This window comes from Porites lutea, chromosome 6 (assembly GCF_958299795.1).
Source record: "Porites lutea chromosome 6, jaPorLute2.1, whole genome shotgun sequence".
NCBI classification, from domain to species: Eukaryota; Metazoa; Cnidaria; class Anthozoa; order Scleractinia; family Poritidae; genus Porites; species Porites lutea.
In genome coordinates this window covers 4,350,001-4,377,500 of record NC_133206.1, presented here as the reverse complement: position 1 = coordinate 4,377,500, position 27,500 = coordinate 4,350,001, and the positions used below count along the sequence as shown (strand labels likewise).

The window sequence follows — 27,500 nt, the reverse complement described above, 5'->3', positions numbered from 1 at the left end:
ATGATTATTATAATCCAGTAATAGATTATTATAATCCATTACTGAGGTTTGAGCCGTGCCTTGATCAATTAGGATTACTATTAATCTTATGTAGGATTAATATTAATCAGATTAATATTAATCCTAATATTAGATCCAGTAATAGATTATTATAATCCATAACTGAGCTTTGAGATTAGGATTAATATTAATCTGATAAATATAATCCCACATAGCTCAAATTTGTACAAGTCTCTCAATAAAGAAAATATTCTATTCTAACCACTACGAATTTGCTACTTGTGCTAGTAGTTTGTGAACAAAACTCTTAATTACATTCAGTCAATAACCGCACTCCTTATTATACGTTATTATATTTTAGTAGCAGAAGTCGGCAGTTGTCTCAGCTCTGCTGGTAATACAGTTGCAACTGAACTTTTTGCAGGGCCATGAAGATTTTTAACGTAGAATAGAATAAAAATCTTAAGTAATAAAAAAAAATAACAAAGTGAAAGGGATGTCAGTGCGCACATCATCAAAGGAAATCCTTGAATCTTTTCCGGTTATTTCTAAAAGACTCAGTCTTTCTGAGTTTGATCCATAGAGATAGTTATTTCCCAGGGAGCATTTCATGATTTAGACCGTCTGCGTATATGCTGGACTTAAAGTAGGAGCTTGTGTTAGAGGGCTGGGTTTCAGGATTGGTGTCATAGAAGGAGCCATTGTTATTGATGGGTTAGCTGGTGGCATCCAAATTCAGAAATTCAGAAATTCATGTTCATAGTCGCCATCGTGATATGCCAGCTCCAAACCTCGAAACAGTTAGTGTCTTTAGGATTGTCGCGATTCCTACGCAGCTGTTAGTTATTCCCTTTCTTAAGGTCTCCTTTCTTGTAAAAACACATGCCCACCGCACGGATTCGCTGGCCCAGAGGCGCTTGTTCCTTTTCATTTACTTCTAGGCTCAACATCGCTACCAGCTCTAACATATGCAAGTGATCATGTGACTGATGTGATCAGTGTTATGTCCCGTCAGTCCCTTGTTCAGCGTGTAATGTCTGCAGTTTGTCTGTCATAGCTCTGATCTGGATTATAATAGAGATTAATATTAATCCGGATGATTATTATTAATAATAATCTAATCCTTCCAATTTTTGCCGTGCCTTAATCTATTACTGGATTATAATAATCTATTGCTGGATTATAATAATCTATTACTGGATTATAATAATCTATTACCGGATTATAATAACCATATTATAATCTATTATTATTATAATCCACGGATTAATATTAATCCGAGTTGTCCTGTTGTTTCTTGCCTCCTTCCCAAATGCGCTGGGCAGAATTACGTGACGTGACATGCTTTGCATGACTGCACTGAAAGCTGGTTTGCCTGTGGCAGTTCGACAGTTGTTTTGGTTCATTGAGGTGGCGGCAAGCGAAATTGTTACAGTTATAAGTTCAAATTCCTCATTCATTTCTTTCTGGAGGTCTTTCCGAGGAATCTTCTGAGAAGTTCTATGGACTCTTAAACTAACACAGTCTCAGGTGGGTATCGTTGGATTAAAAATTGTTAATTCGTTAAATCGCTGCATAAAATTCAGAAAACGGAACAGATTACGTGTGACTTTTGTTGTATTTTTTAGTCTCGCTTGCTTTAGCAAAGCGAGAATCTTAAAATGCTGTTCGGTTTTTTTTTTTTTCGGTGGGACCTAGTTTGTAGGTCCCGCGTTCCTAGCGAAGACCGTGGAAACTGGGGATAAGAATCGTGACGACTTTCATTGAATGGAAATGAGTCTCGTGATGAGCATCTGGTTTATTTTGGGGGATGACTGGAATAACGCGCAATGTTTATCACGTTAAAGTGCTTTTCTTCCATGCAAGAAATCAGACTTTGTCTTTTGCGTTAAAACAGGTTACGTTTCATGCTTATGACATAGTAAGCCGATAAAATCGTAAGTGCAAAACAGACATAACAAAAAGTAAAACTGTAAACTCTCTCTGATCTTATGGTAATTTGGTTCTGACCTTCACGATCACGTGCGAAAAAGTAAATACAGCTAAACGTGACAGAAAGAATAGTTTTGTAAAGACGTGTTCCGGGTCATGGTAGCGCAGAATCTGGGGATGAAAATCGACACGATGCTCTCAATCTCAGTGAACGCTTCGAAAAACAACGCGCAATTGTCCGAAACTTATGTTTTGAGACGAAAAATTTGGAAAGATTCATTGGATTATACGGTGATGTCGCTTAGAAATCTACACACCATTCGTGGTAGACCCACACTAATGTTCAACAGCCTGATTCTTCTCCTTTTTTTCATGATGCTGGATACTTAATTGTAACGAACAACTTGATATTTCGCACATCATTAATATTATTGTACAGGCGATGATAAATGTCGAGGAAACAAATCTTGGGCCGATTTTGGAATCTTTGAAACTCAAATGAAATTCAATGAAATTGCCTGATTTGACTTACCTGATCTAGAATTCTTATGTATTTGCGAAATACTGTAGGAAAACGGCATAAAAAAGAATTCAAATTCATTTTCGGCGACCGAAATTTACGGCTTCGAGACAGCACTTCCGTTTGCTGCCACTTGCTGTCCACCGCAACAGGTGATGACGGAAGTGACGTAGTAAGGTAAAAGTGTTCAAGATCAGAGCAATAAAAGGAGATGGTAAACCAACACGACTTTTACCTCATGCCAAAATGCTGCTTGTTCCAATAAAGTTTTTTTCGTCTGCTGGGTAGATTATGCTCTGGAAGGTTCTACATTTTCACTGAGTAAATGTTATTTTACCCGCATGTTTCACACTGAGCCGGATCATGACACATATCGATTTACTGTGGCTATTAGCGGGGAAGAGCGTTGCGTGACGACATTAAAAACGGCTGTGTAGCAGACTATTTTGAAGCATGATGGTGAAGCTTTTTATTACGGCTGAATGAGGGTCCCAATTATCTCCAAAGTATCTTCTGGATATGAATAACTAAGCGATTTTCTTTAGTCCATCAATGTAATGTTTTTGTGCAATGCTGTATCACGTTAAGCCCAACTCATTAGTTTTGTTTGGAAAATCTTAAATTATTACGGGTAGTGATTTACAGGTCGTGTGTACTGTTGCAATACTGAAACGTAATACTGAGTAGAGCGGAGGTACAAGGCAACTGTAATATCATCACGACTGAGCCATTCTTCGGTGGTTCCAACAATGTTACCTCTTAGTCTTGCGTCTTTGGCTATTCGTTTTGCGACTGGGAAGTGGGAAGCCTTTACACAAGCGAAACCTGTTTAAAGACATCGAAGACTGTTGGCATGTACACAACAAATCTTCAGTCTTGAAAGATCTTCACTTCACTTAAAACTCTGTTGCCTTCGCATAGATCTGTAAGATCTTTAAAACTCCCTCCTCAGCTGATGTTTTGATTCTCGAATTAGCAGCGGTCTGTTGCTTTTGCGTTTCCGGTCTCATTCACTTCCGTCACCGAGAGATGCGGTTCACAACGAACTAAGTCATGTGGTACAAGTATCCTCCCTTATCCTTTTTTTTACTCGCCACTTCGCGCTTCGGTTGCCCTTCGGGCGACGGTCTTCCGTCACCCTTCGGACGACCTGCTGTGCACCAACGAGAATATAGCTTGCGGTTATTGATTTTCAAAATGGCGAACAACAAAGTCGATCTGGATCAGGTAAAAAGCAAAGAAATCCTTTACAGTAGATTCATAAAGATCCCATTGGGTTAATTAATCGTGCTAAGCGACAGGTATAAACATTTTTTGAGGTGAGACTTTAAATAATTAATTTATTTATTCATACGCAACTCCTCTGGACCCTGTGCAGTAGATTGAAATCATAATTCAACTTTTTCACTTGCTGTCGGTGACTCTGAGGAATTATGACGAACCCCTGGGGAGGACGACTCTGCATATGAAAGGCAAGGGGATGCTCGTCGGAAATTTTGAATTAAACCCCTACAAGAGATCGATCCGGGCGTAGCCCAAGCTTTTTTGACCCCTGAGAGACTATGTTACTGAAAACTCAAACAATACACGTATTTTTATATTTTTTCACATGCAACCCTAAACAAGACCTTCACGGCTAAATATAATACCGTTTTGCCCACAACACCGTAGTGAGACCAAAATCCGAAATTTACACCCCGGCCTAAACAAGACGACGAGCATCCCAAGCCCTTTTATATGCGGAGCGCTCCCCCACCCCCCTCCCGAGTGACGAACGCTCGCGCTCTATTCACCTCCTCACTTCGTATCTTATCTACAAACAAGCGAGACTCAACGCTACTTAGAGCGTTCTTGTTACCGCTTTGTGGACTTTTTGACACTTAATACTTTAACTCAGCTGTATTTTAAAGAACCTATACACATTTCAGACCAATATTGTTTCGATAAGTTACCGAATAAGTAAAGTTTGGCGCCTACCGTAATTTGCATTTGGTTGTGCTTCGGTCAGAGGTCACGTTTTTCGCTTGTTTTTAGTGTAACATTCACATTTGCTTCGCTTTGTCAGCGCTCTTGATTTCATTTACCCAAAAATTTTATTTCGCTAATTTGAAGAAAAAAGAATGCCCTTTCAGGGGAAACACGCCTTGGTGTTCAAAGCCATGTACCAATCCGCTTTTTTAGCTCGTGAAAAAGTGCTAAATTTTGATGGTTGATTAAGCGATTTTGAGTCAACAACTTTGAAAATTTCTTTAAAAATCTCTTGTTGACCAAATCGCGAACTAATCAGTTAAAATTATAGAGGAAAGATAGAAAAAATATGAAGTGTCATTATATTTTAGTAGCCAACTTTATTTTAAAATATACGAGCCACTGAATATGACTCTAATTTCGCATGATTTTTGCCCATTTTAGGCCTCGGGAAGAAAAAAATTCGTTAAAAAAATATTATTCACTCGATCGTACTTAAACCAACGATTTTGTAACTAGGGCCCATAGGGCTTTATTCTGGCCGAGTTTGAGGCGAGGTCATTTTTTGGCTATTTCCACGTCTAGTTGATGTTTACGCGGAGTCGCTCTTAAAACTGTAATATTTTATAAACAACTAAAAATAACCTAGAAATACTATCCGAAACCATCCGCTACTGACAAAGTGTTGTTGTTGTTGTTGTAAAGGGAGCCATACACCTTACAATTTATGCACAGATTAAGGCTACTCATAAGATCCAAATTTTTGATCTGGTTTTGTGGAACTTAGTTAAAAAACGGGTTATAGCAGTCAAAAGCAAGCAAGTTTTACTTCTCTTGGTAGCGATATGCTTTCATTTGATATTGTCCAGTAAATGTAAGGTAATTATATAGTTTGATTATTTAAAGTCGTTTTTCATTATTAATGAAACCAAGAGAGAATGATCTCTTGTGAAACTGCTAGTCTGTGCATACAGCCGCCTCTCATTCAGTAGGGGAAAACAGTCGACATTTCGCGACTCCACTAAGATGGTTTTAACGCAAAATGATATAAGAGAAACGAGTGCAGAAATTCGTCCATACTGATGACCCGTCACTACCCAGATCTGGGTAGTGCTTCTGATTGGCTGAACATTTATTTCAACCAGTCAGTTCAAAATTAACGGTCTTCGAGTAAGAATCGCGAAAAGCCAAGACTCTCACCTAGCCGGAAAGGTGCAACAACCGCTTAAGACCTTCAAGGCTCGCTCGCGCGTGATCTCCTTCTCGGTTCGCGTTCGATCTCCAAGCAGACTGTCGTCCTCGCAAAAATTTGCATCTCATAAAACTGTTCAGGTTAAACCGTACGAAATGAAGTACTACTAATAATGAACTACTTTGAATCCAACAAATGCATCCGATTGTCTCTCTGTCGAACAGCACAAGCGATAATTTTTCCAGATAGTCCTGGGTGAAACAGCACTGCTTGATTACAAATTTTTGCATGAATTGATGCAACGAAGCGCAAAATGTTTTAAAATATTACATATTAGAGCGCCAAATGTTAGGTCTTTCTGCAGGTACCGTCATCACAAAAGAAACAATGGAACCAAACAATAGAGTTCTCCTGAAAGGCTTTATTGTTTGGTTGTATTGTTTCTTTTGTTATACGTTATTGGTGCCTCGGTACCAAAGAAAACAAAACCCTGAACCGGATCCCGGTCATAGTAGTAAAATGACGCCATCATGCAAATGGCCCCTTTGGGTCGTATTCGTTTCACCGCGTAAAAGAGACCTTCAGATTTGAGGACGAGAACGACTGCGAGTACGAGATTTGACTTCAAGTTTTTTCGCGTATTCTCGAAATATAGACTTCCCGGAAAGCTTTATTTTACCATAAAAGTTAGCACTGTTATCTTTAGTGAAGGAGGTTACGCGCTTTCCCGATCATTGACGACGGCTACCACATTTTCCCGCCAAAATGACGTTGGTTCACGCGCGAGCACTACGTACTATTGAGAAAATCTCGTACTCGTACTCGTCTTAGAATCTAAAGCTCTCTAGTGATCGAGAATTCATATTTAGCAGCTAGGCTCTAGGTTAGCATGCGTGCTTTTTTGTGATTTTTGTTGGTATGTCTACTTCCAAATTTGAATTTAAATTGATTAATGTAAATAATTCTGGCGGGAATTTTAATTGAGGCTTAGTATTATGCCGAATGCACACAAAAGAGTAATGAATTAAGGTATAAAATAAATCTATTACTGAATTCGATCGCCTGTTGAAGTTCTGACTTCCAGTGAGTGGTTTACGGACATGAGAATACAATTATATTTTTGTGGAGTCTGTTCTAACACGTCAAGTTAACACACAGCCTGCTTGCTACCCATGTAAACAGGTAAGTTACCCCAAAAGAGCACTAAAATTATTATTCGCTTGTTATATTTGCCTTACCTAGCTATGACCGATGATGGTTTAAGATGCCACTTATCTTCATTCCTTTTATCTATTGAAATCTTTGCAGAAAGAACAAGTTATATAGGCTGTTCGGCTCGTTTTCTGGGGTTTTACGAAAAAAAGCCTTCCCTGTAAATAAAGTATCTCCAAACTAAATTTAACCCTGTCAATTTTAAGTCACAGAGCAGTTACTGGACACACTGAGCCAAGCCAAAGTTTTTCGAATACAATATTTTGATAATATTCTGTCAACATAAATACGAATTGCGAAAGGAAGGCAAAATTTTTAATGAAAATGGAGTAAAGTGACCAAGGTAGCAAAATTAGTTTTTTAACAGTTTTAGTTGGCTGTTGAATCAAAATATTCATACTTTATCGATATATAAAGAAATACATAATTGACATACGCACACTGGCGTGAAGGCGCAAAAGTAAATCAACAAAAGAAATGTCTTACACAAATGGCCTATGGTTTCGCAAATGGAAATATTTAATGTATATTAGTAAACGCGTGGCGTGTAGAGTCTGGACATAGGTAGTCGCCGAAACGACGTTGAGATTCACATCAACAACAACAACAACAAGGCAGTAAATCACGGCCTTTGGAAACACGAAAAAACATTCACTTTATTTGAGCCTTAATGTATTCAGCACGAAAAGTACTACTTCAAGACTCTGGTTGTTTAGCTTTTACATACTGGGGAAACAGGTTGGTCCACGGTTTGGGCAAATGGTGAGCAAAATTCAGGAAAGGTGAATTTCGTCCCGGACGCGTTTACCATTTGTACAAATCAGTTTCATTTACCGAAAAACGGCTGCGAAGGCTTGAAACTGGTATCAAAGATGGCTTTGAAGTAAATGGAACACGAATTTCCGTTTGGAACATTCTGTCCTGAAAAACAGGACTGCCTTTTCAGATGTTCCGTTGCTCCCGGAAAATTTCTACTGGGACGACCCTAACGGTTTTGTTCCCTTTACTTTCCAACCGGATTTTCCGGAAATTTTTTGTAAATGGTAAACAACCATTTCTCATTTCTTTTGGGGACGAGATCCTCCATGGTCATCCGAGCCGCGCGAAGGTCTAGCCATTTGCAGGGCAAAGGCACTCACTTAATTTCTCAGTTATTTCAAGACCCTGATTATTGGTCCGGCCCCGGGAATCGAACCCGCGACCTCCCACTTTTCAGTTTTAAAAGTACTCTAATGACTAAGCAAGTCGTCCCTTCGGTCTTTTCTTGGAACAAGACAGAAGTTTATGATAGTTGATATTAGAGCATTTTTACAAAAGGAAGTTGGTCAGAAGCGATTGTCAAAAAACGTAACGATTTATATGGCCCACACGGGAAACGGAAAAACGTAAAGAAACAAATCGCTTATCTTAAACTTATTGCCGAGAAAAGGAATAAAGTAAACTTACTTATGCAATATTTTGTGTTCTTGATGTCTTTTTCAAGCGATCTTGGCTGATTTTGCGAGCAGAAGAGGATTTTCTTTTATCAAGACAGGATCGTAAAACCAGATAGCCGAGATTTCGCCGCTCTCTCGGGTCATACCCGAGAAGAGACTTTTCAAGGCAGGAGCGCGGGTTCGTTTCCCGAACAGCGGCTGGTAATAGAGCCTAAAAACCGACCGCTTCAAAAAGAGAAAGAGAAAATATGACACAAATTAGTTTCCTTTATTCCTTTTCTTCATAATAAGCTAGGATAAGCCAGTAAGACTGATTTTGTATTAAATTTTTACGTTTCCCATAAGACCATGACCAGTTGGGTTACGCCGAACGTTATTAGATGTAGTGAGTTTGGGGACGCTCGTGATGTCGATAAGTCGTCGTGTGGCGCAGTATAACTTAATCAAGGGCAAGAAAAACGGGGTTTCACTTCTTATAACTTTTCAAATTTAGATCATTTGAGTTTATGCCCGCACAAGTCCGCTTAAACTTATAGACACATAGTACAAACTGTTGCGTTTACGCATTCCGTCCACTAACGATGGAACGCAAAAATCAGGACGAGAGCTCGTAGTGAAACTGTAATGACATTTCTGTTAGAAATCATGCATTGGGCGCGCAACCTACAGATAAGTCATCTGCTAGCAGATAACTAACTAATATGTAGGTTAGGCTGATTTCCAAAGTTAGCTGTTGGCTGTTAGCCAATGAGATGACAGATAGTCAGTACATTATATAATAAAAACAGTTATGCGGATGTTAGTGGACACAGTAAACCCTTTTGCTTGGTCAGTAACCAATGGAAGCTCTGACCTCCGGGTTGTCGGGCTTATTATTTGTTTTTTTTGTTGTTGTTGTTGATGTTTTGTTTGTTGTGTTTTTTAAGGTCAGTCAGTGTTGAAACATGACAAGAGACGGATACAAGAAGGTTCCTGATGAAGACCACACAGAGAAAATCAGCTGTCTATCATTCATGTTCTTTCATTGGATGAACAATGTGCTCAAGACAGGCAATGAACGACCAATAGAGCAAAGTGACTTTTTGCCTCTTTCGGAAGAAAACACGTCCTCTTTTCTAATCGAACACCTTCAGAAAGAATGGAACAAGGAAAAAGCCAAGTGCAAGGGAAAGAAAAAACGACCAAAACTTTGGAAATGCGTTCTAAAACTGCTTCCTTTCAAAGAAGTGCTGATTCTAACCGTGAACTACGCTTTGTATTCTCTGTCACGCCTCCTGCAGCCATTGCTTCTAGGATTTTTTATGGTATCTCTGATGTCACCAGAATTACACTCGGTGTATCTTTTGTATGGTTGTGCATTAGGCATGGGTATCAATGCTTTGATTGGTTCGCTTGCCATGCACCACTTTGACTACAGAGGTGAAGTGTGGGGACTTCGATTTAGCAGCGCCCTCAAAGGATTAATTTACCTCAAGGTAAGGATATGACAGTCATTCCCGCCCTTCCCATTTTCTAAGGAAAAAAGCCCTGGGAACGAGGGTGGATTTTTTTTCCCTACAAGGACCTCCACAAGAATAAACCTCTCCTTTAATGTGAATACTTCAGCAGCGACCTTAGCCGCAAGAAACCAAACTTTATTCAATAACCTCCTGAATGATACGTATAAAGAGAACACTATAAAATCCTTTATGTACGTATATAACTATAGATGTCTAAACTGAAAATTTCTTATTATCCACTTCCCTAAGGACTCTTTAGAGTTATTAATCACATTTGTTAGGGGGACTTTTTGCCAGACTACTTACGATCAATGAAGTAGCAAGTTATGCCGGAATACCCCCTAATATGAATCTGAATTTGACATCGACAACTGCACCCACCAGGGATTCCATCCCCGCATACATGTTACTAAAACGGAGAACTGGGAGACGGGAACGAGCACGGGGAACAGGAAAATGAAAAAATGGCAACAAAGTAGAGAACTGGAAATGAACTTAGTGATAGGGCTGAGGTTGCAGTTAGGTTTTTTTTCCCATCCTTCATTTTTGCCGTTTCCCGTGCTCGTTCCCCGCTCCCTGTTCCTTGTTTAGTAACATCCCTCCGTCCCCTGCTATCAAAGAAGAGTGTGAAGGTTTTTAGCGTCTGGGGGAGAGCCCTATCTTATTTGGCCTTGGCAGGTACGTGCCGCTAAAGAGAGTTAGTGTTTTAAAAAGGGTGTCGTTTCTGGACCCGAAGCCCTTAAAAGAGCGGGAATTGGGTTGGCGATGAGCGGTCTATATTTGTGGCACCAACAACAAAAATCTAATTCTATGATCGCAGTTTTTTAAACGTAATTCTTTATGCAAAATGAGCCAGGGTCATTTGATGAGCTCTCTTGTCTTAAACAGGGTAGCGAAAGACGATTTTTGTGCTAAAAGGGTCATTGTTTGAAGTCCTCGGCGACACTTGTACCCAAAACTACCTTAAGTGCCGCCCCAGGCTTAAGAGAAGACTGGTAACGCGAACCGTTTGCAGATAAATAACAAAGGCAGCACTTTCTCCTCAGGCACTTTAAAACCCCAAGCGTTGACCCGGCTGAGTTGTGATTATTCGGCCTCCCTGTTCGGCAGACTTCTATTCTTTTTCATTGGAATTTTAAGGCAAATGTTTCACGCGCAGGGCTCCTGTCACGCGTCAGTGTTTAATTGCTAATCTTTTCGACCTCTTATAACAATCATCTAAAGTCTGGTAGTTTATTTCTTTTTCAGACACTCGTTCTCACGAAGAGTGCCTTGCTAAAGTTTTCAACTGGGCACGTGATCGATCTCATATCAAACGATGTGCAACGATTAGAAGAGGAGGCTTTCAAGTTACTATTCTCAATAGTTTTTACATTTTTCGAGGTCGCCGTAGTCACATTCTGGCTGGTGTACTTCATCGGCTGGCAGTCATTAATGGGCGTTATTTTCCTGGCTTGTCTTTCTCCATATTACGCTCTGCTGTCCGCTGCTGGCTCTAAGTTGCGCCTGCGCACAGCCGGAGTTTCTGACCAGCGGCTCTCGTGGATGAACCAGGTAGTCTCTGGGATTCGCGCCATTAAAACAAATGCATGGGAGAAGGAATACCGAGATAGCATTAAAAGTACACGAAGGTAGGAAAAACACAATAAACCTTTTAGCTTCCAAGTTTTGTTTTCCCAATTTAGACCACGTAATATTCTTGAGGAAATTTACTTAGTCTTTTTATAAATCATGTACAAGTATGCATGGTCATCTGCTACACAAAAGTACGTGGCTTTGGTACTAAAAGACAACGCCCTTAAGAAACAATAGGGCCATTTATACGAGGAAAAATAAGACGCGTCTTAAATAAGACGCGAACTTTCCGTATAAACGGTACATTTCGTCTAAAATAAGACGCGACTTAGCTAAGACGCGTCTTATTTTAGAACAGCCCTTAACACCTGTTCTTAGATAAGACGTGTCTTAGCTAAGACGAGAAAAACTTCGTATAAATGACCTTCGCGTCTTACATAAGACGCGAACGCATGGTACGCATGCGTTAATTTTTGGCGGGGAAATTTTTGCGCCTTGTTGGTTGCCGTTTCTACGGGCAACATTCATATGAAAACGAGTCAAGAACAGAAATAAGACGCGAACCATTTATACGAGCTGTTCTCGTCTTAGATAAGACATGCTCGTATAAATGGTACAGTTCGCGTCTTATTTAAGACGCGTCTTATTTTTCCTCGTATAAATGGCCCTATTGAGTTCCTCCTTAGACCTTTCTATGTTACGCAAAATCTATGTATATAACATAAAAAATGAAGTAGCCTGAGAACTGACAGCAGACATTTCGTGCGCGATGCCACCATTGGTTTTCCCGCGAAACGACGTCTGAGAAACGAGTGCAGAAATTCCATACTGATGACGTGTAACTAGTCAGATCTGGGTAGAGTCTGATTGGTTGAAGCAAATTTCCCACACGGAGTGACCAATCAGAAACACTATCCAGATCTGGGGTCAATTTCATAAAAATATTACAAGTGTAATTTCCCAGTGTGGCTATTGTTCTCATACTCTAAAACAATAGCCACACTTGTAAAAGTTTTATTAAACTGGCTCCAGGATAGTGACAAGTCATCAGAAGAGAATTTATGCGCTCATTTCTAAGATGTTATTTCGCGTGAAAACCACTAGTGGCATCGCGAAGTGTCAGCAGTTTTCTCAGGCTAAGAATGAAGCGCGTCTTTTAAAAATCAATGTTTTATTTTCAGCCGTGAAATAAGTATTATCCGAAAGAAGAGCATCATTTTGACAAGCCTTGCTGCCTTGGACATGGCTTCAGTGCCAATGGCTGCACTTGTGTCTGTTATTGCACTGGTATTAACTGGGAAACATCTGACACCAGTTAATGTTTTCATGCTTATCTCTTTCATCTATGTATCAAGAGTCACCTGTTCAATTTTACTGGCCAATGGTTTGCAAGACACATATGACGCGTATATTTCACTTAACAGAATAGAATATTTTCTTCTGTTACAAGACCCACCCACGGACACAGCTCCAGCTCTTCAGTTCGCGGATCCCACAAGAAACTTGGAGGGGTCCGCAGCGATGTTGAAGGGTTCTTTATGGCAGCATAAGAAAGAAATGAGAGAAAACGAAGAAGATGGCATTGATGAACATCAAACCCGTGACACGATGGATACTTTGACTGTGTCAAGATTAAGTTATGAACAGACAAAGCGAGAAGACGAATTTATTCTACAAGATATCGAATTTAAGGCAGCTTCAGGGAGCTTAACAGTCATTACCGGGCCAGTAGGTAGCGGAAAGTCTACCCTTCTCTCAGCAATCGCTGGCGAGGTACCAGACAAACAGGGGAACGTAATCTGCAGAGGGGCTCTTGTTTACACACCTCAGATAGCTTGGGTATTCTCGGGAACAATTAGAGAAAACGTTTTGTTTGGCGAACCATACCATGAATCCAAGTACAAAAGAGTCATTGAAGCTTGTGCGCTGAGAGAAGACATTCATCAGTTTCCCGATTGTGATGAAACAATGGTTGGAGAACGCGGTGAATTGTTGAGTGGGGGTCAGCGCGCCCGAGTAAGCTTGGCACGCGCAGTCTATGCAGATGTGGACCTTTACTTGTTCGATGACCCCTTAAGCGCTGTAGATGTCAAGGTTGGTCAACATATTTTTGAAAAATGCTTCAAAGACCTGCTGGGTCAAAAAACCCGTGTGATTGCTTCCCACCAAGAGCAGCTTATGGAAGTGGCTGGTAATATCATTGTGTTGTATAAAGGCCGTGTTTTGGGTGAAGGAAGCTTTAATGAGCTGAAAGAAAGAGGAATTCTGAATGAAACTATTGATCCACTCTATACCATGAAAGTAAGCAGTGGCAAGTCAGATCACCACCTTGATGAATGTAGTAATGAGGACGATGGTGCATGGGACAAACCTTTCCCACCCCAGGTCAAAAACGAGGCAAAGGGTCTACAGATATCGGAAGAAGATCGCATGATCGGAGTTGTGTCATCCAAGCTTTACTGGAATTACTTCAGAAGCGGGTTGAATTCGCTGGCGATAATTTCATTATTCCTACTTTTTCTCATCTCTCAAGGTAAGCGACAGTTTTACAGGTTTAGAGAACGGATTGTATCATCGAAAAGCCCCGAGGCGTCATATATTTTCATCAATATAATGATGAGTTAAGTACAACCCTACTAGAAACTACGGTCTCCTGGAGAGACGACGGGAAGAGAAACCCTGCGCTACTAAGTTGCAGTATACGCTTTCGTGAGAGCACCGTACGCATGCGCACATTATCACCCCTTACATTATCCGCTGACGCCCCCTAAGAATATCCAGTTTGCATAACCGAGTCTTTCAAACGCAGCTTGTAAACTGCGTTTCATCCGCCCCGATCCTCTTAAAAAATACACAATACACAAACTCTTACGTAGCGCCGAGATAATTGTTGTTTTACTTATCAAACCCTTTTGCTTTTCTAACTTGACGTTGCCGTCGCAGTCGCAGTTGTTTTAAACTGTTTTTGTCTCACTCTTTTCACAGCATTGCTAGTTTCTCCTGATGTATGGCTGTCTATTTTGACACAGAAAAGTCCAGACGATCAGCGTAACAAGACGAATATAACCATTTACGGTTGTCTGGTCACCGCAGCCTTCATATTTGCCATCATCCGTGCGCAGGTATTCCACCTGGCTTCACTGAGATGCTCAGAACGTCTTCACGACAAAATGGTTGTGGCTGTTCTACAAGCCCCAGTGCTCTTCTTTGACTCCAATCCCGTGGGGAGAATCATGAATCGTTTCTCTAGAGATATAGGTTGTTTGGACGAATTACTGCCTAAAACGTTTCTGCTCTCTATTCAGTATGCTTTGATGATGTCGACAGCAATTCTTGTGCCAGCTGCCACGAATCCTTGGCTTCTACTGGTTTTCGTACCCGCCACTTTCCTAGCTGTCTACATTACCAGCTACTACTTGAAGACATCTAGGGAACTGAAAAGACTGGAATCCATTTGTCGCAGTCCGGTTTTCTCTCACGTTTCAGAGACCCTGAATGGACTGGACACGATTCGGACAAGGAAAAGACAAGATGACTTTGTGGATCGGTTTCATGGGTGTGTTGAAATCTTTTTTTATTTTTTCATTTTTGCATGATATAGTGATTACAGACAAACACCTCGGGAAAACGGACACCGATAGAGTTGATCTATGCCGCTCTTTACTCCCAGGGTTTGTGACATCACTCTGAGACGGACCCAACGGTGTCCGTCTTCGGAGAGTCACGGCTATCCCAGAAAATATCACTTCTTTCTACTCTCAAGCGCGATTACTCAAATGGTTTGAAGGTTAGGTTGCGTTTTTCGAGTTTATAATGAGACACGTTAAATTGAACCAAAATCCTTTTTTGACAGACAAGAAACTCTCAGCAGATGATTCTTCAAGTTACTATGGCATACACACACTCAATGATATTGGCCGTTTTAAGCAATCTAACTGGTTCGCTAACTAGGAAAATTGAGCATCATTCACTACCTAGCGAGTGGAAAATACATGATCTTCAAAACAGAAACAAAATGAATTGAATGAAAGAAGATCAGAAACAAGTTAAGAAGCTTTTAACCGTTTTATGATGACGTTAAGATAAATAAGTGTGTTCTACTTTTCAAGGCATTGCAAGGCAAATCGCGCATGTCTATCAATGATCTCTGCCGTACAAGCCTGAAATTTTTTTTCAGGCTTTCTTTTCGCAACTGCAAAAGTTGCGTATACAGCTATTTTGAGAAAGGTTGTTGGAAAAAGTGTGCACGCAACAATCCCGAAAGGTAATATGGGATATGATCGATACACTGTTGCTGGCGACTGTAGCTGTCGAACCTACTTTTGTTGCTTTCCTTTAGCACTCGCAAACACATTTCCATGGCCTTTCGTGCCAATTCTTTCAAATTTCTCTGAAGAACAGTGAACTTAAAACCACCCACAATGCCTTTCGGGATTGTCGCGTGCACTTTTTCCGACAACCTTTCTCGAAATAGCTGTATAACTGCCATGATCATCCTTCATTTAATTCTTCACTCCGCATTTCAAGTATATGATTTTCATATATTCAAAACTTGATCTCTTAACTGTTACGAACAAATCAGTGCACGGTAGAGAGACGAGAAATGGCCAATATAATTCGTATGCCCAACGTTTCGACACATCACCAAAGCGGGAAGGTCTTTTAGCGTCAGTAGCATACGGTTGTGGAACAGTCTGCCTGATGATATTAAAAGGAAAAACAGTCTTTAATCTTTTAAGAATGCTTTGATGGCTTATTTTAGAGATTCTTATATTGATATTGATAATTTTGAAGCCTTATTGTAAATATATCTTTGTATTGTTAGGTCAGTTAATTTAGTTGAAGGCCAATGGCTTACCAGCTTCTGCTGTTATGTGATAACTTATTTTAATGATTCTTATATTGATATTACCAATTTTTAAGCACTATTGTAAATATATATATCTGTAATTTTTAGGTTAGTTAGTTTAGTTGGAGGGTCACTGGTTTATCAGTTTCTGCTGTTATGTGTTTACCCTCATTTTAAAATAAAGTTGATTGTTATTAGACTTAAAGTATAAATAAAAACCACAGGCCAACCAACCTCTGATGAGGGAGTCATTTTGCGAAATAATTTCCCTACCGTCGGCTAGAAACGGGCAAATTAGAAATCATCTTGTATCTCATGAAGAAAACAAGAATTGCTTTGGGAATATAATAAAATTTCTTTTGTTTTACTTCCTCAGGTATCAAGATGTATACAGTCAGGTATATATTATGGTGAAGGCGAGTGCTCGGTGGCTTGGTGTTCATATGGATCTTCTCTCTGCTATATTAATTGGCACAGTGGCAGTAGCTGCTGCTTTGGTTTCTCAAGATGCTGGTACGTGAACCAATATCCAGTCATAACATTGTTTCAACATCGTGAAAGAGAACTTTTAAGTTAAATACACTTTTTCGCGTTCTTATATACACAGGAATCTCGATTTTTCGAACCACCTTTGGAATAGCGTTGAAATTGGTTAAATTGGGCCTTGTCCGGTCCACATAAAATCCATTTGAGCCTTGCTCCGCTACCCCTTGAATACCGAAAAACCCAAACTTTTCTCTTTTGGCTCATTATAAAGCTGAATTTTACAAAACGGAAACAAAATCGAAATTATTTTTATCCAAATTGAACCATTTTCAACAATCACAAGGCCAAGTAAACAAAAACAAAACAAATGTTTCTCTTCCCGCCCACTTCTTCATTTTTCGGGTCCGCCTTCCTTTTTTATTATTTGTTATTGGAAAAGTTGGAACGCACAAAAACCAATAGCGGCGGTATGCCAAAAGAGGAGATACAAGCCAAAGAAGAAAACCAAGAAACTTTCAGGCAGGCTAAATGATAAAGCCAATCATTCATTAAACACTGCGTCCTACTGACGTTTTTAATGCAACCTACCTAACGAGATATAAGTACGACACATCACGTTGCTGTTTAAAACATGTACCCTATAAACCAAATTTTTGTTTTAGCAATATCTGACGTTTCATTCAATCCCGACATTAATATTTGTCCGAAGAACTCCATCTTATCCCTGGGAGAAGGCAATAATAATTTGTAAAGAAAGCATTAAATTTAAAAGTAAATAAAAGTCAGAAATAACAAAAAAGATCCCGCCTGCTCTCTTTTTTGAAGACAGCCGGACGAGAAACAGTCGCCGTTTTTTTTTGCTTGGCCTAACGGGAACAAAAACAACTATTAATAGTAGCAGTATTTAGTACGGTTTTTATTACCAAAAGCGGTAGGATGCAAAATTAATAAGGTCAGCTGAAACAAAAACTGATAAACACGTTAAATATTCTTTTTCTTTTCCAATTAGCGTTTGCTGGTCTAGCCCTTGTTTACGTTATTCAAACTGCAGTTGTCACACAATACGCCGTCAGGAAAGCCTCAGAAGTCGAGAATTTAATGACATCAGTTGAACGAGTTATCACGTATACCAAACTTGAGTCTGAGCCTGGATACAAAGTGAAACGACTTCCCCCGGAAAATTGGCCAAGTGAAGGAAATATCACATTCCATGAGGTATCACTGACGTATTATCCGGGGGGTCCTCAAGTACTGAAGAAAATCAACCTCACAATCAAAGGAGGACAAAAGATTGGTATCGCTGGTCGAACGGGCGCAGGAAAATCTTCATTTGTCGCTTCTCTAATGCGCATGCCCGAAGCCGATGGAGGGATAACGGTCGATGAAGTTCGAATAAAGGAGATAAACCTCTGCGAAACACGACGCTCAATATCAATTCTAGGCCAAAGTCCTGTTCTTTTTAGTGGATCACTCAGAAAAAACCTCGATCTTATGGAGCAGTTTCAAGACGCAGAATTGTGGTGCGCTCTGGAAGATGTACAGCTGAAAGATTTAGTGGAAAGCCTAGAGGGGCAGCTGAATCATGAGTTATTGGAGTACGGGGGAAATGTCAGTGTAGGAGAACGCCAACTGATCTGTTTGGCTCGACTGTTGTTACAGCAGAACAAGATCATTATCTTGGATGAGCCAACTGCACACGTTGATCCAGACACAGAACAAACCATCTGGAAGGTGGTTCATGAGAAGCTGAAGGACTCCACAATCATCACTATAGCTCATCGTTTAAACACGATAAGAGACTGTGACAGGATCCTGGTATTAAAGGACGGACAAGTTAAGGAATTTGACAGGTTCGATAGGTTATTGAACACAAAAGGAAGTGTCCTGCGAGAAATGGTTGAAAAGCTAGGAGTGTGATTTGCATTTTCACCATTAGGTATCATCAGTGCGAATGTTGGTAATGCGGACAATATTGGATTAAGAAACCACGGGAACGGGAGATAACCCGGTTAATTTTTTTCGTACGATCGCAGCCAAAATTGTAAAACAATATACAGCGGGTTTTCTAATATGTAGCTGTTTTATAGCAAGATATTTAGCACAAATAAGAAACTCCGAAATTTTTACCTGAAATGGGTCAGGCTTTCAGGTAGAACTTAGACGCGCGTATGATATGATCAAGAGCTTCGATTTTGTCCTGGATTGATTGTCGAGGCCGTTTGCTAATAACGCAAGGGTGAAAGGAAACCTGGACGCGTGTTTCTCCGAAGGGGAAAAAATCAACACCCAAAAGTACCGTTTCTTTCTTTTTAGAAAAACAGTTTTCATCGGCCCATAGTTGAAATACACATTGTTACTTAATTACGTAATGTGATTTATCAATCTGTACTATTGGAAAAAGTGTTATTTATTACAAAATCATCGACTTTAAAGTTCATTCCATCTCTTTATACACATTCAAAATGTCACAAAATGGACACCATCATTTCAATAATAAAAAAAAAATCTTGCAGTCCTGTACATTTCCTCTGTACGAGGGAGTTACTAGACTTACTAGAAGGTCAACGCATAACCTCCCTGCAAGAAACAGGTTCAACATGAGCTCAGCAAAGAGTTCCAAACAAGCAGACCGCATCCAGCTATGGCTGAGAAAACAGTCAGAATGGTGATGAGCAAGGTATGTTCAGTTTGTCCAACAGGCACTTGAAAAACAAGGAGATTCTCCTACATAACATACGACAAAAATTCTTAATAACAATATCAACATAATGTTCTAAGAAATCAGTATCGCCAGAAAAACACTAGCCTGGGAAAAACAGCCGACATTTCGAGACGCCACCCCTGGTTTCCCCGCGAAATGACGTCTGAGAAACGGCAAAGAAAGTCCACACTGATAACGCGTCAGTGCTTCTGATTGGTCGTGACACAACAGCAGTACTGAATTTTGTAAGATTATGACATAACAGTTGAACTTTTTTTTCAAAGGGATAGATCAAATTTGGAGAGTTGAGGATAAATGTCGTCGGTCATGGATAAAAATGGTGTAGGTATGATAAAGTGTTGCGGAAAAGTTAAAGGGAAATTTTCTGAGCCTTCTGCCCTAACAGTTTCTTTCTTAATCACCAAGGTCTATTGTAAGACGTAATAATACATGGTAGTGTGAACTCCCCTCTAAATTTCTTCAAGAATTTATAAAGTGCAAAAGAGTTTGAAATGTCAAAACGGCAATGGTGTCACGGTGCTGTGGTGGAAACGCCGATCTTGAAAAAAACCTTTTTTTTTGGAACCTTCCATCCATATCTCACTAGTGGGCATGTTTGACTTCCCACTTTTAACCTATTTCATGTACAGGGGCGGATCTAGGGGGAGGGTGCAGGGGGTGCCCCCCCCCCCCCCCCGAGATGACCTGCTGTTTTCTAATACAACTGGTATTCTGCAAAAAAAAACCTATGTGGTTTATTTGTGTTGAAGTAGAGCAAGAGACGAGTGCACCCCCTCCTAAAAAAAATCCTGGATCCGCCCCTGATGTATCTTGCCTTCAAAGTGGAAGGGGATGGTCACCTTAACTCTTTCAGTCCCAAGAGTGACCAAAATCAGTTTTCTCCAAACAATATCAAGACATCATCAAGAGAAAAGGTTGGGAGAATTAAGAAAATGATGAACAAAGGAGAAATGCTTTGATCTTTTATCAAGTTCTCTCAACTGATTCTATAAGGAAATTTATGGATACTAGTGCAGAGAATTTGTATTTGGATGCTGGGGCTTAAAGGGTATGTTAAGCATTGCTGCATTCTTATAATGCCAAGAGAAAAAGTGTTTACTACCAGCGTGAAAGCAATGTTCAAATTGGAAATCAGGGAAAGTGTTTTGAGTCGCCTCCATTAAGTCTGTTTAAATTACAGGAACCAGGACTAACATGTACATGTATAAGCAGATTAGTCACTGAATGGGAAAGAATGGGCTTATGAAAATAATAATCCACATCCTCATGCATACACACCCATGCATCTTGCTTTAAATATGATAATAGTTATTGAAATAATGCTCATCATAATAAAAAAATACCTCATTAACTTGAGTAAGTGTGATCCAGTCGCAGTATCTGGATGATCTTCTTGCACTACAAGGAGCCTTGATCATTTCACTTGGACAACGTGTTGCAAAATTGTCCATTCCTGTAGTACAGAATGCAGAAATAAAATCACTGGAATTATAATGAAAGTAGTGAGGTCTCTTCAAAGTTGAAAGGTTAAGTTCCAACCCAGATTTGTGTTACTTTACCCTTTAAGCCCAATATCCAAAATATAAAAATTCTCCAGGCTGTTCTCAGAATGCATTCTTCAGGCACACATTGTACAGTCATATGTTCTTCACTTCATAGAAAGCAACTTTTTAGATTCATTTTTATAATAATACACTTACCATGATTACATTTTCCAAGAATTGATGGAGGGGACAAAGAAACAGGGACAAATTTTTCTTTTTTAGCAGCTTTGTGGTACCTCAGATGAATTGGTATGCTAATATTCACATAAATGGATCCCAGTCTGCGCACAAAAAATGAAAACAATGATAACTATTGATGTCCTCTGTATATTTCTGGATATTCTTATTCCAGCAAAAATAGTTTTTTTGTCTATTACTTCATTGTTTTATTGTCTTTTAAAAATGGGGGGGGGGGAAGGAACCTGGCCCCCCAGCCCCTCCCTCTGAGGGGTCCTGCTTGTGTCTTTCACTGTGAGGAGCTTCTTTACATTTAGAATAAAAACTATTCACCCTATTTAGCTAGATTTTTTAACAATAATAATAATAATACAAGAATTTATATACCGCCATTTCTGTGAGCTCAATGGCGCTTTACAATAATTGTAATTCTAAAAATAAAAAACATTTGAGTTATTAAAGAAAATATATAAGGGTTGAAGATATTAATTTCTAAAAAATAAGATACATTCGACTTGCTAAGATTAACTAAGGAAAATATATATGTTGCAGGTAATTTTTTTTCTTAGGTAAATTTAATTTTTCACTATGTACAATTTTTTAACCTAGGTAATTTTGCATCACAATATTTTTTTCATTTGCTATGGGCTAATTGACCCTTTTTTTATTTATAACTAAGGTAGAGATATTGGGTTTTACCAAGATAAGGATAAAACAATCTGAGAGTGCAAGATTTCACTGCCACCCCAACTCACCCACCCTCTAATTCAAACATTCATAAAGAAACTGGAGATTATGGCTCAAGGACATACGGCAATCAGTAGCCAATGAGTCAACTCATGACCTACCTTGAGTTCACCACTGCTTTAGGAAATAAAAAGACCTTGTGTGGAGAGGAATGATGTGCCATCACCTCAGTATTTATGAGCAGTTGTCTGTAAGATTCGAGGTATATTGAAAAGTCGCTGCCACACTATCTCACCGAATTGGCTAAAAATTGGCAACTAGACTTGATTTGGGGTCTTTAATAAGGAATAGGTAACTTTAGGTTCTAATTCCTCCTATTTCGGAAATTATCGATATGGCCGGTTTTTGGGTGCCTTGGACCGGCGCCATATTGGTTAATAGAAGCTGGTTTTGAGCCTTCGACTACAACCCTGTCTGCAAAGCTAATCGTCCTTTGCTGCTACACATTGAAAGAACAATCCCTCTTTATTGTATTTTTAGAAACTACTTCGAAATTGATAACGTTTTCGCAACGATCGATTAAACTTTTGGTGGGTATACTTTTTGAATTTTTTACACCCGCAAAATTAACAGAATTTTAAAGGCGTATATCTCTTTTTCCACATCGCATTGAAGCTTGCCACTCTGCCTGAATACTCATTGTTTGTAGTCAAATCCAGTTCGTTAATAAAAAAATTGGGCAAATTTAACGGAGCAGAAACAAAAGTAATGAATGGAAGAGTGTTCTAGCGACTTTGTCAATAATCTTTACACCGAATACTCGCCAGGTGTTGCCAAAATTACAATCGATAATAGAATTTCTGTCATTAAATCTGAGTGATCTGTGTAATAAAATTAGCCTCTGTAATATAATCGATAACTCTGCTGCGAAAAACAGTATAAAAAAGGCAGAGTGTATAAGGAAAAGGAAAATGAATTTGTTATGTTTATGCTACGACACGTAAACAAAATGCAACCATCACAGTCGAACTGGAATTTTCCTGATTTTCCTCCAGTTCCTTTATCGAAACCAGAGCTTTTAAAATTAACCATAGTAATGAAAATTGAGATGTATTACCTTACTCGACGACAAAGATGCCAGTTTCCACCTTGATCGCAAAAAAGTAGTATTTTCCCACGCATATCGCGGGTCGTCACGTTCCTTGCATGGCGTTACAACTCACGTGAAACCGCATCGTTTCAAACAAGTGAACTGAAGAATCCGTAAAAATCTTAGCCAGGCAAAAAATAATGGCAGTTGATATAAGTTATCATTATTGGTGAGCGAGGATGCGATGATAGTTCCAGCTACATGTATTTACAGCGTTTGAAGATTCACTCAAAACTCATGATACATGAGCCCTTGAAATAAACATCATTACTTCCGGTTTTAAAAATTGGGCGTTGGCAAAGTAATGAATATACTCATTCTACCTTGTACACCATTAACAACGGTTCCGTGTAAAATTTTCAGGTATTTTGTCTCAATCACGAAGCCTGTTTTGAGGAGATTCTTTGTCTTTCCATAAAGGGTTTTTTGATAAACAGAAAAATTGGTTTAATTGGAGGGGGTTAGGAAGAATGAGGGATGAGCCCAGGACAACAAAAACCACAGTCACCCCACCGAATGGCTTTAAAACTGTGCGCACATGCCTCACCCGCGGGAAAATTCCAGATTTTCGTTTCCTTGAAAAAGCCTAAAATCGTTAGTCAATGCATGGACAACTCAAGACAGTCCCAATTCAAAATAAAGTAAACAGCAAAGAAAATTCAGTTAGCGACCAGAGTGTTTATCCGATATCGCGAACAATAAGGAGTGATTGAAGATGTGTCAGCAGTTTAATGTAAAATCATTTACCATGCTTATAGACATTTCGACAACATAAGTGTACCGATTGACGTAATATCAGTGGTAAAAAACGAACGCTTTTTACTGTCGGACGATGACGTCATCGTACAAAAGGCGTCTTCACTCTGGCATCCTGAATTTCAAACCGTCAAAACCTAATTTTCTCTGCTCGTCAACTCAAAAACGCCTCTGAGGACAAGTAGTGGTAATGTGCTTGTTAGTAAGACGTCCAACATAAGGAAGCATTCATAATCAACTTGGTTAATGCATTGATAAAGGGAAACTTTCACCTTTACCCTTAGGGACAGAGTGCAAAAGCGCAAAAGATTTTTATTTCAGTTCTAGCATGTGTTGTCTAGCGATTTGCCTTGAGCTTCCCTAAATTTTCCAGATCAAACAAGCTGTGCCCATCGTACATAATCTTGTTTGGGCTCCCTTGAAAAATTGCACTTCATCAGAAGCCTTCAAGTTCATCCTCCGCCGCGACAACTTCATGATCTATTTTAATGGGTGGTTTTCTGGAACTATCCTATGGCTTGTCCTTTGTGGTGGTCACTGTATTAGCGAGCACGTTTCAATTTCTCTCCAGCAAAAGTCTCTATCAGGAGCGTAGCCAAGATTTTCCAGGTGTGCGCACAATTTTCAAAACTTGCCCCGGCTAACATCTTACTTAGTTCTCTCGTAACGTTTCCCCATTACATTTACTAATTCTGTTGACTAGGTGAGGTTATGCGTGGATGAAATGGCACTCGCAATCGGTGAGAAAATTAGGTTAAACACTTTACCCCCGCACGACTCTCACGTTTTGCTGACGCTTTCTACCTAAGAAGAGAAAAGTGAAGCTTTGCCTTCCCCACTCCGTGTAAAAAAATGTCGTTCGGCTGTTCAATCTACTTTTAGAAAACAACAAATTTCCCAACTTTAATTTTTAATAAAGGTATAAGGGTAGGAATCCAAATAGTTTTCAAATGTTCTTCAAATGCACGCGCAAATGGAGTATTTCACTGATTTTAACACGATGATTGTGAAGTAGTGTCTAGTGAGTACGGGGGCTATAATGCCCCATCGCAAAAATCTAAAATTGAAAACAAAAATCAGAGTAGTACGCATTTTTAGTTTTTTTAATGAGTTGTGAAAAATCACAAATTTGTTTCTTCTTGAATGTATTATACTCTCATCCATTGAGTGTTTTCAGTCTTTCCGATATGCCCGTCGGATAGCGGAAGTTAACGTAAATGATCGATTACCTGAAAAGAAGCTACGATCCTAACTTTCCACCTTCATTTCTTTTCCCTAGCCATAATTTTTTTCCCTCAAGGAATTTTTCTCTGTTTTACATAATAATTAGTCTTGCATCTTATCGATTTTGAGAGCCTAGTCCTGTGCCGTATTCTGATGCGATCTTCTTTATGTAGCTTTCCCCCCATCTAACAGCTCCTTACAGAACAAAAACGGTTTTAATTGAGTCTATTCAAAGAACTAGCCAATATTATTCCAGCGGTAAGCACGATGTTCCTAATTCCCTCTAGTCCCCGTCTTAGACGCTTTCATGTGCATTGGTTAAATTTTCTTTTCATAAGCTACAATGCTCATAATCGCGCATGCTGGTGTCATTTATGCTTAAACTAGGGTATCTAAAAGATAGTAATGCTGTGGCACATTCTGTTGATACTGGCATTAGTTAGGCAGTGGGACTTAAAGGAATCGAAAATGACATTGAATGTCCTATTTACATGTTGGAAAGTACTAGAATAACTACTATCAGTCTATACAAAGAACTCGTGGGAACGTTGTTTAAAAAATGATCAAGTGGTTATCAACTCTGGTTTTTCCACAATAAATTGTAGGAAATGATAAAAGTTCAGATTGTTTATCCATATATTTAATATACGGTGTACTATCTTTTCTCCGGAAACACGATACTTTTCTTGCTGTTTATTGCACTTTATTAAGTAACAGTTATTTAGCTATATATTTATAGAAAACAACAACACAAAAAACGGGAAAAAAAAGAAAGAAGGGAAAAAGAGTTCGGTAGGACTCGAATTCGGTACCATAGGCTCGACGCGACTACACCTCACCACTACACCGCAGAGACTGCCTCCGTAATTTTGGGAAACTTCCGCCGGCAAGATGATCGCCAGCCGCATTAATCGAGCTATTAACAGTAAAAAAACAATGTAAACGCATATTCCATGGCAATGAATGAATGAAAGAACATAATTATGCTTTTCAAAACGCCGATACACGTCCTCGTCTGCAACGTAGGACACAAAACATATGTTTTGTTATCTCGATTTACGCTGTTATTTTGAAGCGAATGGTCAAAATCACATCCATTTTCGGCTCATACAGGTTCTTAAGAATAGCATGGCATGACATTTTCTCACTTTTACATCACCTTCTAGCAAGCTGGAATTTGTATATCCCCCGTGTTGCGGAGTCGAAGAGCAAATACTCATCTTCTCGTCAGGTTTAACACCTGGACGAGTCAAAGGCTCTTGAATTGAAATCCAATCCCCAAGTTAACCATCGTACTCATCTGAAAGACTCTTGCGTGTCTTAAATTTGGTAAGACCTCTAATTGTCCTGTAGAAAATTTGCTACAAAGAAAACTCTGAGTCTGGGCAGCGAACGATGCGAACTTCCCCGTGTTTTTATTTGAGTTGTTCGTGGCGCAATGCACTCTGGTTAAATGCAATGCATTGTGGTAAAAAGTGTGCTTAATTGCAATGCATTGTGGTAAAAAGTGATGAATTCGAGAATTCGTCGCCCCTTATATGATTATGTTGCTGCTCGCTCCCTACGGTCGATCCGCAGCAAAAATTTAAAATTATTTTATCGAAGAAAGAGTGAATAAAAGGTGTCATGAGGCGTTTGTGATTTTATGAACTACTTGACGCGGTTCTTTTCTTACGGCTTTTGTCCGTTGACGAAATTGCTACTTGGGTTTTCTTGGATTAAAAGGGCGGGCTCTTTCTAAACGTGGCGTTGTTTATGGGACCTTAGTATTCATAACAGAATTAGTCGTCATTGGCAAACAACGAAAAAGCTTTTATGTGGTAAGTTACAGTGATGAACCTAGCCTCGAGATGGTCATAATTTTGTCATACCTTCATGCAATTCAGTGTTGGTCTGAGAATTTTTTGTTATGGATGGGGGGAGGTGGGGGGGGGGGTAATAAAAAATGTTAAAGAGTCTTCTACAAATCAAAATAGTTGCAAATGCTTACGGGAGGCCCTACCTATATGATGATTAGAAGGGCAATATTTGGAAAGGTGCATTGTCGTGGAGTTAAGGAGATTTGACTAATCAGCCAATTTCCCAACCTCGTCCCTAGGGCTTTACCCATCTTTTAAGGGAAAAGCCCTGGGGACGAGGTTGCCAATTTCCCGCCAAACATAAGGGCTTGGCCAGTGGCCCCAAAATTGTGTTTGCTAGCCCCGGGCTGGCTCGACTTTTGAGATACGGTTATGGAGTAATAACCAGTGAGTTCATCATCTATATAGCCTGCTCGCCCCAAAGTGACTGCATTTCCCTTTCCAGAGACCCATCAGTTACTGTATGACCCTCTCGGATCAGATTTTATGTCCGTGATGTAATACTGGTGGTGACGTCAGTCCACAAGCAGAGTCGTGAAAAACACCGACACTTGAGCCTTCACGTTCAAAACATTCCTGGCTATCGGAAAAAAAAATAAAGAGCTTTTAAAAATACTAAAATAAAATGTCATTTCAAATTTCACTTTGTCACCGTTCGAAAATCATTGTGAATCAGACCGAATGAAAGTTCACTCAAAGAGGGGGAGGGGCT

At 39.5% G+C, this 27,500-nt stretch overlaps 2 protein-coding genes across 3 annotated transcripts in view; one reads left to right on the top strand and one right to left on the bottom strand.

Annotated features, from left to right (window-relative positions):
- The first annotated feature begins 9,189 nt into the window (after nt 1-9,189).
- Nucleotides 9,190-18,586, top strand: LOC140940936 (ATP-binding cassette sub-family C member 4-like). The gene is made up of 6 exons (XM_073389895.1): nt 9,190-9,735; nt 11,008-11,390; nt 12,516-13,867; nt 14,320-14,890; nt 16,560-16,696; nt 17,679-18,586. The coding sequence occupies exons 1-6, from the start codon at nt 9,205-9,207 to the stop codon at nt 18,584-18,586; spliced, it is 3,882 nt and encodes a 1,293-aa protein (XP_073245996.1). The 5' UTR covers nt 9,190-9,204.
- A 551-nt stretch (nt 18,587-19,137) lies between these two features.
- LOC140941581 (phosphatidylinositol-glycan biosynthesis class X protein-like) overlaps nt 19,138-27,500 on the bottom strand; it is a 9,771-nt gene continuing 1,408 nt past the window's right edge. The window contains exons 2-5 of one of the 2 annotated variants that reach the window (XM_073390601.1): nt 21,961-22,037; nt 21,092-21,216; nt 20,735-20,844; nt 19,138-19,246 (exon numbers count right to left, since the gene is read on the bottom strand). In XM_073390601.1, the coding sequence (XP_073246702.1) occupies nt 19,223-19,246; nt 20,735-20,844; nt 21,092-21,216; nt 21,961-22,022 (321 nt within the window). In that variant the 5' untranslated portion in view covers nt 22,023-22,037 and the 3' untranslated portion in view covers nt 19,138-19,222. Of the gene's footprint in view, nt 19,394-20,734; nt 20,845-21,091; nt 21,217-21,960; nt 22,038-27,500 lie in introns of both variants that reach the window. The other variant, XM_073390600.1, reaches the window with a different exon arrangement.

Excerpts from the sequence above, each read along its gene's own strand:
- LOC140940936 (XM_073389895.1), top strand. The coding sequence starts at position 9,205 with ATGACAAGAGACGGATACAAGAAGGTTCCTGATGAAGACCACACAGAG. Across the intron at positions 9,736-11,007 it reads AAGGATTAATTTACCTCAAG|ACACTCGTTCTCACGAAGAG; the intron begins GTAAGGATATGA and ends TTTCTTTTTCAG. Across the intron at positions 11,391-12,515 it reads AGCATTAAAAGTACACGAAG|CCGTGAAATAAGTATTATCC; the intron begins GTAGGAAAAACA and ends TTTTATTTTCAG.